Here is a 16,256-nt window from a genome sequence, read left to right as displayed (position 1 = left end):
ATATAATGTAAAGCAGTTTTAACCACCTTTTAAAGACGAATAATAATGCACGCCACATAATTATGAGACATTATAATCTATAAGTACGTCGTATGGAGATGGACTTTAAACCATCTTAATGCGTTTCATTGCTCAAGCGCGAGACTCTGTTGATCACCCACCAGATATGTCACTGTCTTGCACTACAGTTATGAAGTGATGTGCAACATCAAATATCTCCTGCCCCTCCCCCACCCTCTCCCCACAACTAATTGTTTTCAATTCTTTGAGAGGCTGGAAATGCTACGGTGATAACACATCAAACTTCTTTAAGATTTCTCAATTTAATTATAATTCTTATAGTTCTTAACGGACTCGTATTAAACAATCTTCTGTGAGACCAGTGACCTCATCCAATTAGCCAATCATTAATTGCGATTGTGTCGTCTGTTTTTTTTTTTTATCTCTCTGCTTTTTTTTATCTTTGACTGAGAGTTCTATCTCGTTATGCAGTTTTATTACATTTGTTTTATTGTTTTTTTTATGACTTCAGTAGTCACATGCCGAGATTGTAATAGCTCACGTACCAGACAAATCTACGAAGAACTAAGGAATGAGTGCTGAAAAAAAGCAAATTAATAACATCAATCTATAAACATGAAGATGAATTACTTTCACCGCTTTGTATCGATTTTCCTTTTTGTCTATGTGTTGTATTTCCGTGAGTTAAAGGAGATATATACATATATATATATATAAAAAACACATATATGTGCTTGCAACGGTTATATGTTTTTAACCCAAATTTTAAGATATAAATCATAAGTTTTAACGCTCGTAATACGATAGTTTTATAATTTGATTAGCCTCGATTTTAGATTTTTAATATATATTACAGACAAAGGTAAGCGTCTTGTAATAAAACCATTATAAATGTCGTGGAGTAAAGTGCTTACTTTTCCTACTCAGTGACGTTCAAACTCAGCATACATGGCGGTATCATCTTCTCAGCCATTTGGTGGTAAACTCATAGTATCTGTTCTTTCAGATAATTCATGCAAACAAACTATGCTCCGCATACAGGATCTTCATTATTATCACGTGACCACAGTCCTGATATTAGAGGAATTGGACTGAGAAAGGTCACTTTGTTGTGATTTTGTTATTCTGGGTCATTGCGCCTTTTTTTCGACTGACCATTGTGGTCAAGGAAATGAATGTTTATAGCCGACCAATGCAGTGTATTCGTTGCTCCCTTCTATCCGCACCTGTCACTTTATTAATATTAACATCTTCTCATTGGTACGCAAGGGAGGAGAAGGGTGATGGGGAAGGGTGAGGGGGAAGGAGGTGAAGGAGAAGGTGAAGGAGAGAGAGGGGGAGGTGGAGATAGGTGGAGAGAGAGGAAGAGAGAATGTGCCCCACCCACCCATCGTTACCACTTCTACACTTGGATATGAAGAGGGTTGGAAGGGTTTGGTGAGGTGGGTTTTGAGTGGGAGAGGATTGAAGGTACACACTGTGTTTTCAAGTATTGCTTCGTTAAAATGAAACCATGACATCCGTCATTACCGTATCTCAAATATATCTAAGCTTCTTTCAAGGTATGGGAATAATGTTCAGCTATATAGTCAAGCTAGAAACGACTATTTATTCCCAGTTCACGCTATTTACACCTAGCATAGTGTATTATATATACGCCCTGTAGACGAATGGCTGTATCAGCTATCCAAACAAGGGTCTTGATTCGAACATTCACATTGTAAAAAAACAATCGCATTTCCGTATCCAGGCAACGTTGTTTGTTATTGTTGTTGGAAGTAAAAGCTAGATATGTGAGACATTACTTTCAATAAATTAGGACGAAATTTTGCAGACGTCGCTGAACAATTTATGGCACTTAATTCACACGACGTTTACTACTTATGAGAAAAATAAGAACCATTATATTACGCGGACACGAAATCTTAATTTAAGAGACGCACGTGCATGTCTTGCACAGTGGTAAGTGACTGTTTTCTTAAGTATTTCCTTCTCTACAAGCAATTCACTTCATATGTTTACGACCTTTATTGCTGACATAAAGTTGTTAATGAGAGTTTAAATATTTCAAAAATGCATTGTTTAGAAAGTAATGTCATGGAATTAAGGTAAGGTTAAAAGTAGATGTATAATGGGCGCGATGGAGTCATATATATATATATATATATATATATATATATATCAGGGTTCTGCCCAGGGTGGATTGAGTGCCGGCAGGACTGTCTAAGCGGAGCGCCACCATCGGTTGGCGCGGAGCGTACAAGAAAATTTGGGGTTTTGGAAACCCCCAGATGGCCGGAAACGGCCCTTCCCGAGTATTCTGAGCCACATGTAGACAGCTTTGAAATGAGATCTCATGTCTGGAATTTTTCATAATTAATGAAAACAGTTAGGACAAATATCTGGAGCACCAGAGTACAGACCAGCCGGTGGTGCCTATTAAATAAATCATTCAGGCTGAGATGATAATTTAAGATGGACAGTGAGTGAGAGTCCACTCCCAAATAAAGACGAATCATAATGAATTATGTATTCTCTCTCATTTATTCAACATCGGGCCTATGAAATCGGTCCATTGAAAGAGTAAACTAGTGAATAACTCCGATCAACTCACGCGATATCATGCAGTGAACCTTCGAACAGCGTTTATTACTGCAGTGTTTAACCCTACCCAACTACCACGGTACATGTGCTGCGAATTTTCCCAGGTACCTTGCCAAACAACTGTGAGCTCATCCCCTGTCTAACACCTGTTTGTTAACATTTTTTGGCACGTTGCCAGGGAACTTTTCATGGAGTAAACTTTTTTCGTTCCACTCTAGAATTAACTAGGTCAGTCAGTAAAGGATCGGTAAAGTTATGCGAAATGATATCTTAGACGTTCAAGAAAAGTAGGTAAAATATTCCCGTTACATTTACTGTAGGTAAGTAAAACACACCTCAAGCCAACTGACTCCTCCGCATGCACACCCCATGAAACACGAGGCACAGTCCATGCATACACGCATAGCACGATATCAAGGTCCCTTGCTATGGCCATCTTTATGAAAGTTACCCTTGTAATCACATGTTTTAGGCCACTTGGCATGATTAACTCAATGCTAAATATTGTTTCCATGTTCTTGTAGAAAACGTAAACTCCGCAAAATACTATTAGTTGTGATTTTGTAGTTAATAAAGTGCCGGTCGGAAAAGTCACTCAGGCAGATTGTGGCGGTCGGTAATTCAGCGTGCTGGTCGGGCCCGACCGGCGCCGACCGGCAGCGGCAGAACCCTGATATATATATATATATATATATATATATATATATATATATATATATATATATATATATATATATATATATATATCAATTTGAGGGACAGTGAATGCTACATATTTTTTTCACCAAATTAATGTTTTTGAGTACTTAATTAAAATGATGCCTCCCAGACACAATTTAGTCTAGCAGAATATTTATCACATAATCAAATCAATCATGTGTAGGGACATTAAAATAATTACATATGACGTCAGCTCCGCCTCTTTCTGGTGACATTGAAACCATTGCCGTGCCTTATCTTGAACATCTCGAACTTGGCCTAACTACAGGCTCAGGTTTTATCTCTCAATTTAAACTAATGATGCAGTTGAACATTGCCTTCATACTTCCCGGACAGGATAAGAATGTCCATCCATCCATCGAGACTAGTGAGTTGTATTTCTTAGTAAAGGGGAATCAGACCAACACATCATTAGTTGATTGAGCAATCGCGGATCAAATGATATATTGTCCTGGTTTTCTTGTTAAACAGGATACCATTTCATCCCCTGTTGGTTTAATTATATACTAATCTCTTTATCTTCTGGAATGCCTTCCGTACAATCATCCAGTTAAAACCAATGTTGAATGTCCTCACGTTATAGCACAAGCCATTTGCGAGTTATTGATTTTCAGCGGTTCAACAGCCATCTGGTTCTTTGCCAGACGGCCTCATCTCAAAACATATCCTGATATAACATGTTATAAGAACACTGCTTATAAGAACGAGATAAAATCACGCGTGCCCTTCGGAGAGTAAACATTAACTTATTTAATTCACTGATCCAGTTCTTATTTTTTGCGATTGTGACCTGAAATCATACATTAAACTCTTTGTATTTACCCCCCCCCCCCCCTCCCGCTCTTATTGAAGAAAGAGCAAAAACTGTTTGGTAATATTATCATATTACCGGTCTTAATTCAAAGTACAAACAATATGCATGGATGACATAAACGTTAGAGGAATGTAAAAGAACTGAAAGAGAAAAGCCTTAGTTTAAAAAAAAAGTCTTAAAAGGTATAGTCAAATTTCTTTCGACGTTCAGTACAAAATCATGTTGGCTCATTCATCTGCATGTACACTGAAAAAATAAACTAGTCAATATTGCCACGGACTAACGTTAAATTAGTCTGTAACGTTAGCCAATGCACACGGACTACCAAAAATCTTCGTTTCATCGCTGCTTCTTAGTCAGTTTACACTGACTAAGGAAAATATAATCGCAGCTTAGTTGGTGGCGACGGACTAAGGTATTTTAACCCATGGACTAAGACCGATACGGACACCCGATTTACGCCATAATCGTAGCTTAGTCGGTGTCGACGGACTAATGTATGACGGACCACTTCGATTCACTTCAATTTGGAAACCGAGAGGCAACGGCAGCTTGCTGGACTTGGCATAGTTTCATACGATCACTCTAAGCAACTTTCAACCGTAAATCACCCAAGAAGGTCTTTAGAAGAATGGAGGTATTAACTGCCATCGTCGGCCTACCTGTTATTCCTTTAACTTGAAGGTAAAATTAAAGTTAATTGTTAGGCCACTGGCACTAGTACTGTATTATGGTTAGTGTAACGCTACCGTTGTAACGCTACTGTTGTCACGCTGGCGTTTCGCAATACACAAGTGCAATGACAGTGAGTAGCCTATAGGCTTCTATTGGGTACTGCAGTGCATTCTCAACACTAAAGTGTGCATTCTAAACACCAATTAACAATGTGTTATGTGTGTATTGGGCTAGATTGAACAGTGGCACATAATCTTCTAATTTATTCCCAAACAAATGCTGGAACTATAAGTCTCAATAGTTTATTTGAAGTCTACACTCATTTGGTAAAGATTTCCTGTAATTTCCCATGTGAATCTAAATGGGTAGGCTTTGTGATATTGAATAAGCAAGGCTAGACCTTCAAACGTACAGTCACAGTAGGCTGAACAAATTATGTTGGCTAGTCAACGGTATTATATGTTGCGAGCAGTCAGGATGCACGCTTCAGTTCTATTTAACCTTCTCATTTATCATATTTTAGTATTTAATTTCCGGTCACACCCAGGAAACAATTGCGACATTCCTTCACGGTCGACTTGTTTACTGTAAGAAGTATTAACCGTTTTTTCTCAGGAAAGCTTGATAGTCTGAAGTTATTATAACATGTGCTTTTAGTATACTGCCAAAAGAGTAAGTTGTTGTATTTGTATTGATATTTTATGTAGAAGTAACGGAAAATTTAGTATGTTTAGTTTGGTCTAATTGCACGTTTTTTTTCTTCTGTCCAATGTAGTGCAGGGTTCACTTGCGCGAATTCAAATTATTCTGTTTATGTATATGTATATGCATCGATTCGTAGATTATGATGTTTTTTTGACATTTATTTGTAATTCAAGCATATCTGTTTAGTAGCAAAGTTTAAAGGTTAAGATTAATTAGTTTTCTCTTTTTGATCCTAGATTGAATGAAACTCATTGACGTAAATAATTGATCAGATCATACAGTTTAACGCAGTTCCTAAAACTCTGGGTATTCTCTAGTCTTCGCCGGTCCATTATATACTTTAGTACTACTAGTAAGAATAAATCAAAACGACCGAAAGACAAACTTAGTGTAACAAAGTACTGATTCTCCTCTAGCCTAGGTCTAAACAGGCTTGTTATGTGAGCAAGCAAAATAACAACTAAAAACGATTATGCCTATAAATAAGTTGGCTCAGTGCATTTCTGTTTCTAAAATTTTATATTATTAAAGATCATAAAAACAAAGATTTAGCCCATGTTTTATTATCTCTGTATTCTGGGCATTTGATTCTGGTTGCAATGGTGATGACACTCTCGTTCAAATTTTCAGCTTTATACAGTCTGCTTCAAACTTTGGGATTGTTTTTTGAGACTATAGTGGAAGCAAATCTCACATAACTTTGTGGTGACAACTTTTTTTTTGTTCTTTTTCAAATGATGAATACTTTGCTGTTTTTTTTTCCAGCAGGAATTGAAAAGCCAAATATCTAAGTCAACGGTGAGGTTTCCTGTGATGTACGACACCAGTGTGGAGGCAACAACAGAAGAGGAGAACTGTGTTATATATGCTTAAAGACATGTTTTAAGATGATATATTGGTACCCTTCGCAGAACAAAAGAGTTTATCCAAGAGTCCAAAAAGCAAAGGAACAAGTACCGTAGAGAAAAAAGATGGAAGAGTGAGTTTAATTATTGTACCCAACTGTTTAATGATATTAAAGATACTTTTCATAACCTGTTTAAAAAAAAAAAAACAGTCTAGTATATCATTTACGTGCAAGCTTCATAAGTTTGGTCAAATTTTCACTGATCTGTAGAGCGGGAGTCCAGAGGGTTTGGTTAGCTGGGAAGGTAACCAATTGCCTGGTACATCACAATGTTCACAATGCATTCCTGTATATGAAACCTGACGACTGGCAAACCGACTGTGGTGGATGTGGCTGGGAGAGCAATTTAAAGTCACCTACCCTGTAATAGCTAACCTAGATCAGCTTTCATGGTAACCACATCAAAGTAAGAACAATGTGTCATGTATGGCCCCAAGAGCAACAAATGGCCATCGCCAGTAATTATTGGTGGTGGGGTACCCCTGCCAGTGATCTATAATTGACCCCTCAAGGCTGACCTAGGTCAGCTCATGAGGTAACCACTTGAAACCTACTGGAAAATGTTGGTTAGGACTTCAGATAAAAGGGATGGGCATTGCCAGTAATTTTTATTGGTGGGGTACCCCTGCCAGTAGACCCCCAATATGCCCATCCCCTCATTGACCTAGGTGAGCTCATGATTTGACCAGTTGAAACCTACAGGAAAATGATAGGTATCACTTCATATGTAAGGATGGGCATTTCCAGTATTTTATATTGGTGGGCCACCACTGCCAGAGTTCGCCCATCCTCTACATATAGAATCCTGTCAATCATTTTCCAGTAGTTTTCAACTGGTTAAATCATGAGCTGACCTAGATCAATGAGGGGGGGGGGGCATTTTGGGGGTCTACTGGCAGGGGTACCCCACCAATAAAAATTACTGGCAATGCCCATCCCTTACATATAGTGTCCTGCCAATCATTTTACAGTAGTTTTCAACTGGTTACCTCATGAGCTAATCTAGGTCAATGGGGGATGGGCATTTTGGGGGTCTACTGGCAGGGTTACCCCACCAATGTAAATGACTAGAAATGCCCATCCCTTACATATGAAGTGATACCTATCATTTCCAGTAATTTTTCAACTGGTTATCTCATGAGCTGACCTAGGTCAATGAGGGAATGGGCATTTTGGGGGTCTACTGGCAGGGGTACCCCCCCCCAATATAAATTACTGGAAATGCCCATCCCTTACATATGAAGTGATACCTATCATTTCCAGTAATTTTACAACTGGTTATCTCATGAGCTGACCTAGGTCAATGAGGGAATGGGCATTTTGGGGGTCTACTGGCAGGGGTACCCCCCCCCCCCAATATAAATTACTGGAAATGCCCATCCCTTACATATGAAGTGATACAATTTTCCAGTAGTTTTCAACTGGTTACATCATGAGCTCATCTAGGTCAATGGGAGATGGGCATTTTGGGGGTCTACTGGCAGGGGTACCCCACTAATAAAAATTACTGGCAATGCCCATCAGTTGTATCTGAAGTCCTAACCAACATTTTCCAGTAGGTTTCAAGTGGTTACCTCATGAGCTGACCTAGGTCAGCCTTGAGGGGTCAATTATAGATCACTGGCAGGGGTACCCCACCACCAATAATTACTGGCAATGGCCATTTGTTGCTCTTGGGGCCATGCCTGACACATTGTACTTACTTTGATGTGTTACCATGAAAACTGATCTAGGTTAGCTATCAGGTGACTTTAAAATTGCTCTCCCAGCCACACTCACCACAGTCGGTTGCCAGTCGTCTGGTTTCATATACAGGAATGCACTGTGAACATTGTGATGTACAAGGCAATTGGTTACCTTCCCAGCTAACCAAACCCGCTGGGCTCCCGGTCTATTGGGATCATTATTAACATGATTAACATAATTATTAAGCTTTGAAAAATAACTTGGTGTTATGCTGTTCAAAGCTAATAATTATTTGGTAAAGCTGCTATTCCTGGCTTATAATTTGAGGGACCTAGATTTAAATGTATACCTCCCAATATGTTATAAAATTTTAATGTAAATGTATGTTTATGATAATGTGAGTTATCATGTGCTATATCTGTATCTGCGCTTACACGTATATCATATTTTCTGTTCACAGGTCAATAATGGTGCAGATTTTGGCTTCCTGAAGACAAGTGGGAGGCCATTTGTAGTTAAGAGAAACACTCTTTGTTCGTGAAGACTTAACTGGTGTCGATTTGGGGTACCACTTTAAAACGAAAGTCATGAGGAACCCTTGCCCAAGATTCAACTTTGCATTATTGTGCAGTGCTATACTTTTGCGATTCATGTTTGATCCATGAACTTGTCTTAACTTTGTTGGAATAAAATCATATTTTCAGATTTTTGTTTACAGTGATTTCTTCTCTATCTGTCGAAAGTCAGCCTTGTAGACATCAGAAGTTTTATCAGAAATAAATACTGCCAACGTACACATTATTTGTGTTTCTTCTGCTCTCTTTTCTTTCAGTGATGCTAGTCAGTGAAACTAGTCGGGTTTAAATCTTTCAGTGATTCTAGTCAGTGCAACTAGTCAGTCGATACCGACTAAGAAAGGTTAGTCGGGAGAGGCACCATCCTGACTAATGTAAAACCTGCTATAAACTAGTCGGTGGCTCATATAACTTAGTCGGTAAAGACCGACTAATGTCACCAACTAATGTAACTGACTAATATACTTTTACCGACTAAGAAATTGTTGATCGACTAAGCTGACGGACTAAGATGACCTACTAAGAAATCCAACTGACTAAGGAATAAATTAGTCGGTATAGCAAGTGACTAAGGCTATGTTAGTCGGGAGAGGCACCAGATGGACTAACGTTATGTTAGTCGGTGAACCAATTTAAGTTTTCAGTGTATAGGCCTATAGCTTACGCTATAGCTTAATGGGCATTTTTTTTTGTGACGCAAATCTACACTATGCTCGAGGTAGGATCATTGTCTTTTAAGGTTTAACTCATTGATACATTTTACAAAAAGAAAATGCCAATAAATATAGGCCTATACACGATTTCAAGCTTCAGACTTCGAATGATAGTTGTAATCTACTAATTGTAATTACTTGTAATTAGGAACTAACAACAAATCACCTGCGAAAGATTATAGTGCGGTTGCGAAAAGGGTTTAGATTGCCGACGGGTTATGTTTGATAGAAAGGCAGACGACTGACTTTTTACCGACAAAGGCTTTAATATCCCACCCACACTATATGTATATGTATATATATATATATATATATATATAAACATATATATATATATGTATATATATATATATATATATATATAAATGAAAATCGTAATGAGTTGGAAAATCAAAATCAGTGAAAAAACTTCCAGCCTCCACCGGGATTCGAACCCGCTCTGTACGCGGACACCCTAACCACTAGGCTATGGGACGCTGATTGTTGTCCAGAGGTTCGAAACCGGAATATATATATATATGAAAATCGTAATGAGTTGGAAAATCAAGAACAGTGAAAAAACTTTCAGCCTCCACCGGGATTCGAACCACGGGCCTTCCGCTCTGTACGCGGACACCTTAACCACTATGCTATGGACGCTGATTGTATGTCCAGAGGTTCGAAACCGGTAAGGAAGTTCTATATATATATATATATATACATATGGGTGGGGGAGGGGAGTTTGAAGTCTCTCTCTATATATATATATACAATTTTATTATTGTTATTATTATTCCTTTTTTGTGGGGGGGGGGGTCATAAATAGGGCTCATAAATACTGCTACCACCCAGTGGCGACGCCTGTTTTATGTAAATAAAGCACGTGATTCTACTCACAGCTTTCAATGATAGTGGTACATTTCTGCCGATCCATCGGGAACTTAGCAAAGTCCATTGCGCAGGACAACACCAAGCTCAGTCTGTCGAAAAAAAGAAGAAGAAACTTCGTTTTGGAATCAGTCTAGACAAGTGAGTTAGGAAATGAAAACAATCAAAGATGACATCCGTTCCTTTGATCAAATGAGACAGTCATCACTTTTGTTAATTTGTTTTCTCTGACACCCTCTTATAAGTCAGAAGTGGTGCATATGTTTTGATTTGCTTTTGAACCAAACTTGTTAATAATGACAAGAGATACATTAATAATATACGCCTACTGACATCTGACCAATGTCGAAAGAAAACAAAGCAACATCAACATTATCAAACACAAAACGGCTGATAAAAGCTTACTTCATACTATAGAAGACGGTACCATTTCTCTCGATACGGACTAGTCTATTCGGAACAGTGACGTCATGAGTATGAGCCTGTTTCTCGTTGGAGAAGATTATGTCCGGTTGCCAAATACTGTCAATGTAAGAAGCCGATTGTATGTGGGATAGATTGCTAAACTCCTCGAAGCTTAATCGTGGGTCGGACCATTGTTGTTCCAGAATAATCGTCATTTTATAATCCTACAAGAAAAAGAAAAGAAAACAACAAAGAAAGAATAAATGTCAACAAAAGTTACAACTAATTATAAATCAAATGCAGGAACCGATGCACCACATGATCATTATGAAAGACAAAGAATTATGCGATGTGATAAACCTATATAACACACGTTCTTGAAACATGTCATACGGGACTTTTTAAACGAAGCAACAATAAAAAAGAACAAACAATAGAACGAAGGAAGGTGGAAAGGAGAGACCTATTTCATTCGTCTTTTATTTGTTTCTGTAATCTTTTGTTCGTTTTGCTTTCTCCGTTCGCTCATTGGTAAGATTTTGTTTGTCTGTTCGTTCGTTCGTTAGTTTTGTTCCTTGGTGCGTATGTGCATTTGTTCGTTCGTTCCTTTGTCTTTAATCCTAATTAATGACCAGATTAATATCTTATAGTTTTATTTGAACTTGCATTACTTTTGCAATCAAGGATTTTGTCTACGACGTGTTTCCTTATCTGCTCAACTCGAAGCTCAACATATATACCAGTGGGTTGTGAGTGAGCTCTTTCACATTTCCGATACATGGAAACTATTAAGTCTTGTTTCTTCTTAGTGTCAGAATTTCTTTAAACATTAAAACGTGTCGGCATATTGTGGGATCATTATAGACTTTACAAATAACACAAAATGTATGAAGAGGAGAAGAAGATAATGATGAAAAATGCGAAATAAAATAACGAAAATATAACAAAATATTTGACTAGTTTATTTTTTCTCTACTTCGAACTACACTCTTGTGTGTTTGTTTGTGGCGAGTAGACTTGCATTGTGGATCCGTACTGGTGTTGGTATTCTAGCATGTATGTAGCATGATGGTTCTCGCTTTCGTAGACTTGTAAACGTACACGCGCCATTTTGCAATCTAGCATATCAATACTAGTGCAAGCTAAAGCACGTGCACTCGCGCATGGAGTCTTCTATATAACCCGTACTAACTGCCAAAGGGATTCCTATACTCGTTTATTTCGCACTAACACGCTTCTGATCTAGGACATGTATGCACTGCGTATAGGTTATTACTTTCGACATTCGGAGCGTTCCACAGCTATTTCTATGAATGACGTTGAGGATGTGCCAATCGAATCTGGCAAGTGATCCTCCGCAGAGAAAATATTCCCTGTATATTATATCTTTCTTTAGCTCTCTAAATGTTATATGTGTATTTATTGAGGTGATCTTATAGTGCAAATGTAAATTGATGTGTATTAGTTCGTGCTACATGGTGCGTAGGTTGAGATATAACATGATATAAACCATTGCAAGAGGTGACATAAACATAACTGCACGCAAAAATGCACTACATTGTGCCAAGTACTCAGTAATGTCATTCTTCATTAACAATAATAATAAAACGATATGGTTTGCTATATTATGTTAACACAAATTAAGCCTGGCGGCAGGTTCTTAACGCAGCATTGACGAAATACACCAGACGGGCATAGTGATGTCAAACACATAGCGTGTACTTTTATTATAGTCACATATGAATGCCAGTATATTCAATGGGGAACGGTAAGGGTGGTGACGTCGGATTTGATGGGTACCTCTCACCCCCCCCCCCTACCTATCTTCATGCAGGCTCAGTCAAATTCTGCAGCTCTTTTCGTTTAACTTTACCAGACTCAATGTTGGCAGTTTTCTCAGTGCAGCAAGATTCGGTGTTTAGTTTATTGTTGTCACGTGATGACTTCAGAATACTATTTTAGTATATTTTATGTGTAATTGTGTACTATAATTATTGTTCTGGTACTGCTTTTATCATTGTATTATTATTGCATGTGATACTGTACTATTGGCTGTATCACTACCAGAGCTCGAACAGAAACAACTTCCGAGAATCTGACAATTTGGGTATCTCTGGAGCTAATTATAATTTTTTACCACTAAATTTCCTTTCCCGGTGGTCCTTTGTTGTTTCTCTGGTTCAAAACGACTGGATTTTTTTAGAACCCTGATGACTACTGAATCGTTACTGCATGCATGTGATTTAGCACACTGTGTGTTTTTTTATAAACCAAAGACATTATACTTAATGGAACAGCTGATATTGCTCATGCCAATACCATCCTCGTTTTCGCAAACACAAAACCGAACAGATACAGTAAACAGAATAACATTATTATCATTATTTTATGCATGTTTCAGCTGATAATTATGGAGAATAAGGTTGACAGAGTCCGGCATTAATATATCCTAAATTAAGATTAGTTTCGTACATCAGCATCAGTGCTTAAAGAAATCTGGTAAAGGTTGTCTTGATGTGAATGTATGCCACGTGTTTATTAAATAATGCATAATTTAAGTTTACATATAACTATAGGCTAAACATAATGAAGGTTCACTGACACTTTATACATGATATACTAAAGAGCCAGTTCCACGAAAACTTTGTTTATGTTCTTTGTATTTAAATACTTCAACATTGCCAGGAGATGAACCCATCCGGACGATAATCTACGTAATCCTGCTAAAGTCAGGATTAACTATGTTCTTAAATTAAGTAAACGTTTTGATTACAAAAGAAAGCATGAGCGGAGGGATTAATGATAAAATCCATGTAATTAGGTCACCGTAGGGTTATATATCTGTATGTTTTGACAATGTTTGTCAGCAGAGGTGATTACTTGAGCCTCCGGTATCCCAAGTGGATTATTGTACCGTTGTCCAAAAAATCGGAAGAAAAGGGGAATTTCCCGATATTTGTTGGGGGAGGGGGAGGTGAAAAAAATTAAACATAAAGTATCACAACCGTTGAACAATATAACAACATTTTACAACCAAGAAACGATAATCATATTAAAATTTCTCAAAGGGGGAAGGATATACCTCATCTCTATAGACGTCGTTCCTACGCTACCACATCCACCAATGGGCGGGAGGGGGGGGGGGTAGGTGGGTGGAGGTGTTAATATTCTGCAGGTTAAATTTGGGATCATCGAGCAAAAAACAAACAAATCCAGCTATAACGAACATAAATTGCAAGATTCTCTGATCATTCGTTGATTGCGGGATTAATAATCCCCGTCGCCCCTTCGGGAATTAATCTTCGAGTGAACTTGTCAATTTAAATGTAAATTAAGATGTTTAAACCATTGAACCTGCGTGCGTTTCCGGCGTATGCATGCGGGTGTTACAAACCATATAATATCCTTAATTTTGCTCCATGTAAGGGATACTCCAGTGGCTGAAGTTGATGGCTTAACAAATTTGCTGGATATGCTCATAGTATTTTTCATTTGCGAAGAAACATGAATTTGAGAAGGAGTCTGCACTTAACGGTGTATAGAACGTTTTTATTTATTTCTATTTCACTAAAAAGTTGTAAATGGTCTGTCAAGTACGGAAATATCCCTTTATTAAAAATCGGGGCGGAAGACAGTATCAAACAGTATAAGTGCGTGTGGAGTATATAGTGATCGGATGAATTTTATATAGTTACACTAAAAAATATCTCTAGTCCCCAAATGCTCAATGTGGGGTAAATTCATCAAAAATTATGAGAATGAGAGAGCCAAAGAGAGAAAGAGAGTGAGAGAGAGCTGGGCCCTTTTGTGAAATGCAAGAACGCCCTCTAATACCCTCAAGTGACATTTTTTGCGTCACAGAAAATCATTCTTTACAAATGGTTTTCATACATTGAAACTTTCAATGTAAGTTTAATTCTGTAATACTGAAGATGAATGAATGAGAACATTTTATCTCCACCTCTCAATCTCAACCTCTCGAATGAAAACAACTCACTCACTATCCATCGTGGCCTCTGAGAAATAAACAGCTAGTGATAGATGCTAATTCTTAAGACAAAAAATGGGTCGCAAAACTTTTCGATGGGGCGCGGAATGTTTCTACAGCTTCTGAAGCTTGCCGAGGAATGTCGATCTTTGGTTATATATTATTATAATTATTATTTTGTTTAAAGTTCAAGTCCAGAGGCTGTTAAGTTAGTTTTCATGGGTTTCGAGGGGTTTGTATGCATCTGGTAGGTTCAAGCCGTTTTCGTCATGGAAGATCCTCGGTCCTGGACCTAACGTTTTAAGACTACTGGTCGGTCTTTAAGTGCAATCATTGTTGTACAACTGTGCGTAAAACAGCTATACCTTCATGAAACAGCTCTCGTTTTCAAAAATAAAATTTCCACCGGTTAAAATCTCATCTTCAAATTTGCTGTTGATTGCTCAGGGTAACTTTTTGTCAATATTTTATACTGAATATCCTTGGGGAATCTATATGCAATTTTCTTTTTGGATGTATAATAGTAGGATACCCTATATGATAATATATACATACACTGGATGCATTGTGTAAACGTAGACACTAACCTGGAAAATTACATATAAGTATTTGTCAAAATTTTAAAATACTATATATTAACTCTGGTTGAATATTTAGCAGTAAATTTTAAATCATTGTTCAGGAATCTTGTTGCCAGTACTTTCTTACTGTAAAGTTATGGGCAATTTCCTATACTCAAATACAACAAATATAGCAAGAATTAAACAATTTTTTTTTGGAAGTAATGTTTGCTTTCTATATAGACTGAAGTCCCAATATAATGTCAGTCTGAACTTTGTTTCGTATACAAAGCGATCCTCTGTTTTTATCTGTATTATAATGTCTCTACTGAAGACAAATTCAACGAGAGTGCCTCTCTTGCAATTTTAGATTTATCCGAGGACGCCCGTAGGCTTACATCAATTTAAACATTTTCTGCTACCTGAGAAAGTTAACATTACAAAGGTTTAGGCTTTGTCGTTCAAGACAAGTAATTGATATGTCTGTTATGCGGTTGACAGGTTATCTTAATAGCATTTATTTGAAAAGTTCACCTGACATTTCTCCAACGTGACGAGGTAAACAAACAATAATATAAAAAAAAGCAAAGGGGGGTTGGTGGGGGGGGGTGAGGTGGGAAGGAAAAAGACAGGCTTACCATTGTGACTTCTGTTACAGAGTCAATGGAGATGATTTTCAAACGGCATAACACGGTTGTCGGTGCATCTGTGAATTATTAAAAAGAAAACATATATTGATTGTTATTATCGTTAAAAAAATACTTAAAATAAGGAGTGTTCATATCCATAATGATCTGCATTTTTTGTGAAAAGAACGACAGATGACTAATAAGGTAATATGAGAAATTTCAGACGTGTCAGTAAAATAGAAAATATGAAACAATTAGAATAAGTGAATTATACACATGCTTAACTGAGTTTGAGCAACAAAACGCTTCGAAAATGACTGTCACCACGTGACTCATGAATATTTATATACGCCTAACGGGGGTATAGTACTGCTGGGTATATAATAG

At 37.6% G+C, this 16,256-nt stretch overlaps 1 protein-coding gene and 1 long non-coding RNA gene across 3 annotated transcripts in view; one reads left to right on the top strand and one right to left on the bottom strand.

The window, feature by feature from the left end:
• LOC139959556 (glycine receptor subunit alpha-4-like) overlaps positions 1–16,256 on the bottom strand; it is a 118,818-nt gene that overhangs the window by 20,762 nt on the left and 81,800 nt on the right. The window contains exons 3-5 of the mRNA XM_071957274.1: positions 15,879–15,946; positions 10,693–10,916; positions 10,297–10,379 (exon numbers count right to left, since the gene is read on the bottom strand). Of these exons, the coding sequence (XP_071813375.1) occupies positions 10,297–10,379; positions 10,693–10,916; positions 15,879–15,946 (375 nt within the window). The remainder of the gene's footprint in view (positions 1–10,296; positions 10,380–10,692; positions 10,917–15,878; positions 15,947–16,256) is intronic.
• On the top strand, positions 4,397–9,363 carry LOC139959563 (uncharacterized). Of its 2 annotated transcripts, none has more exons than XR_011790166.1 (3): positions 4,397–5,506; positions 6,308–6,518; positions 8,593–9,363. It is a non-coding gene; the product is annotated as an uncharacterized lncRNA (long non-coding RNA). The 2 variants fall into 2 exon arrangements; XR_011790165.1 differs by having other exon boundaries at positions 6,305–6,518.

This window comes from Apostichopus japonicus, chromosome 3, assembly GCF_037975245.1.
Source record: "Apostichopus japonicus isolate 1M-3 chromosome 3, ASM3797524v1, whole genome shotgun sequence".
NCBI lineage: Eukaryota > Metazoa > Echinodermata > Holothuroidea > Aspidochirotida > Stichopodidae > Apostichopus > Apostichopus japonicus.
This window is presented reverse-complemented; position numbering and strand designations above follow the sequence as displayed.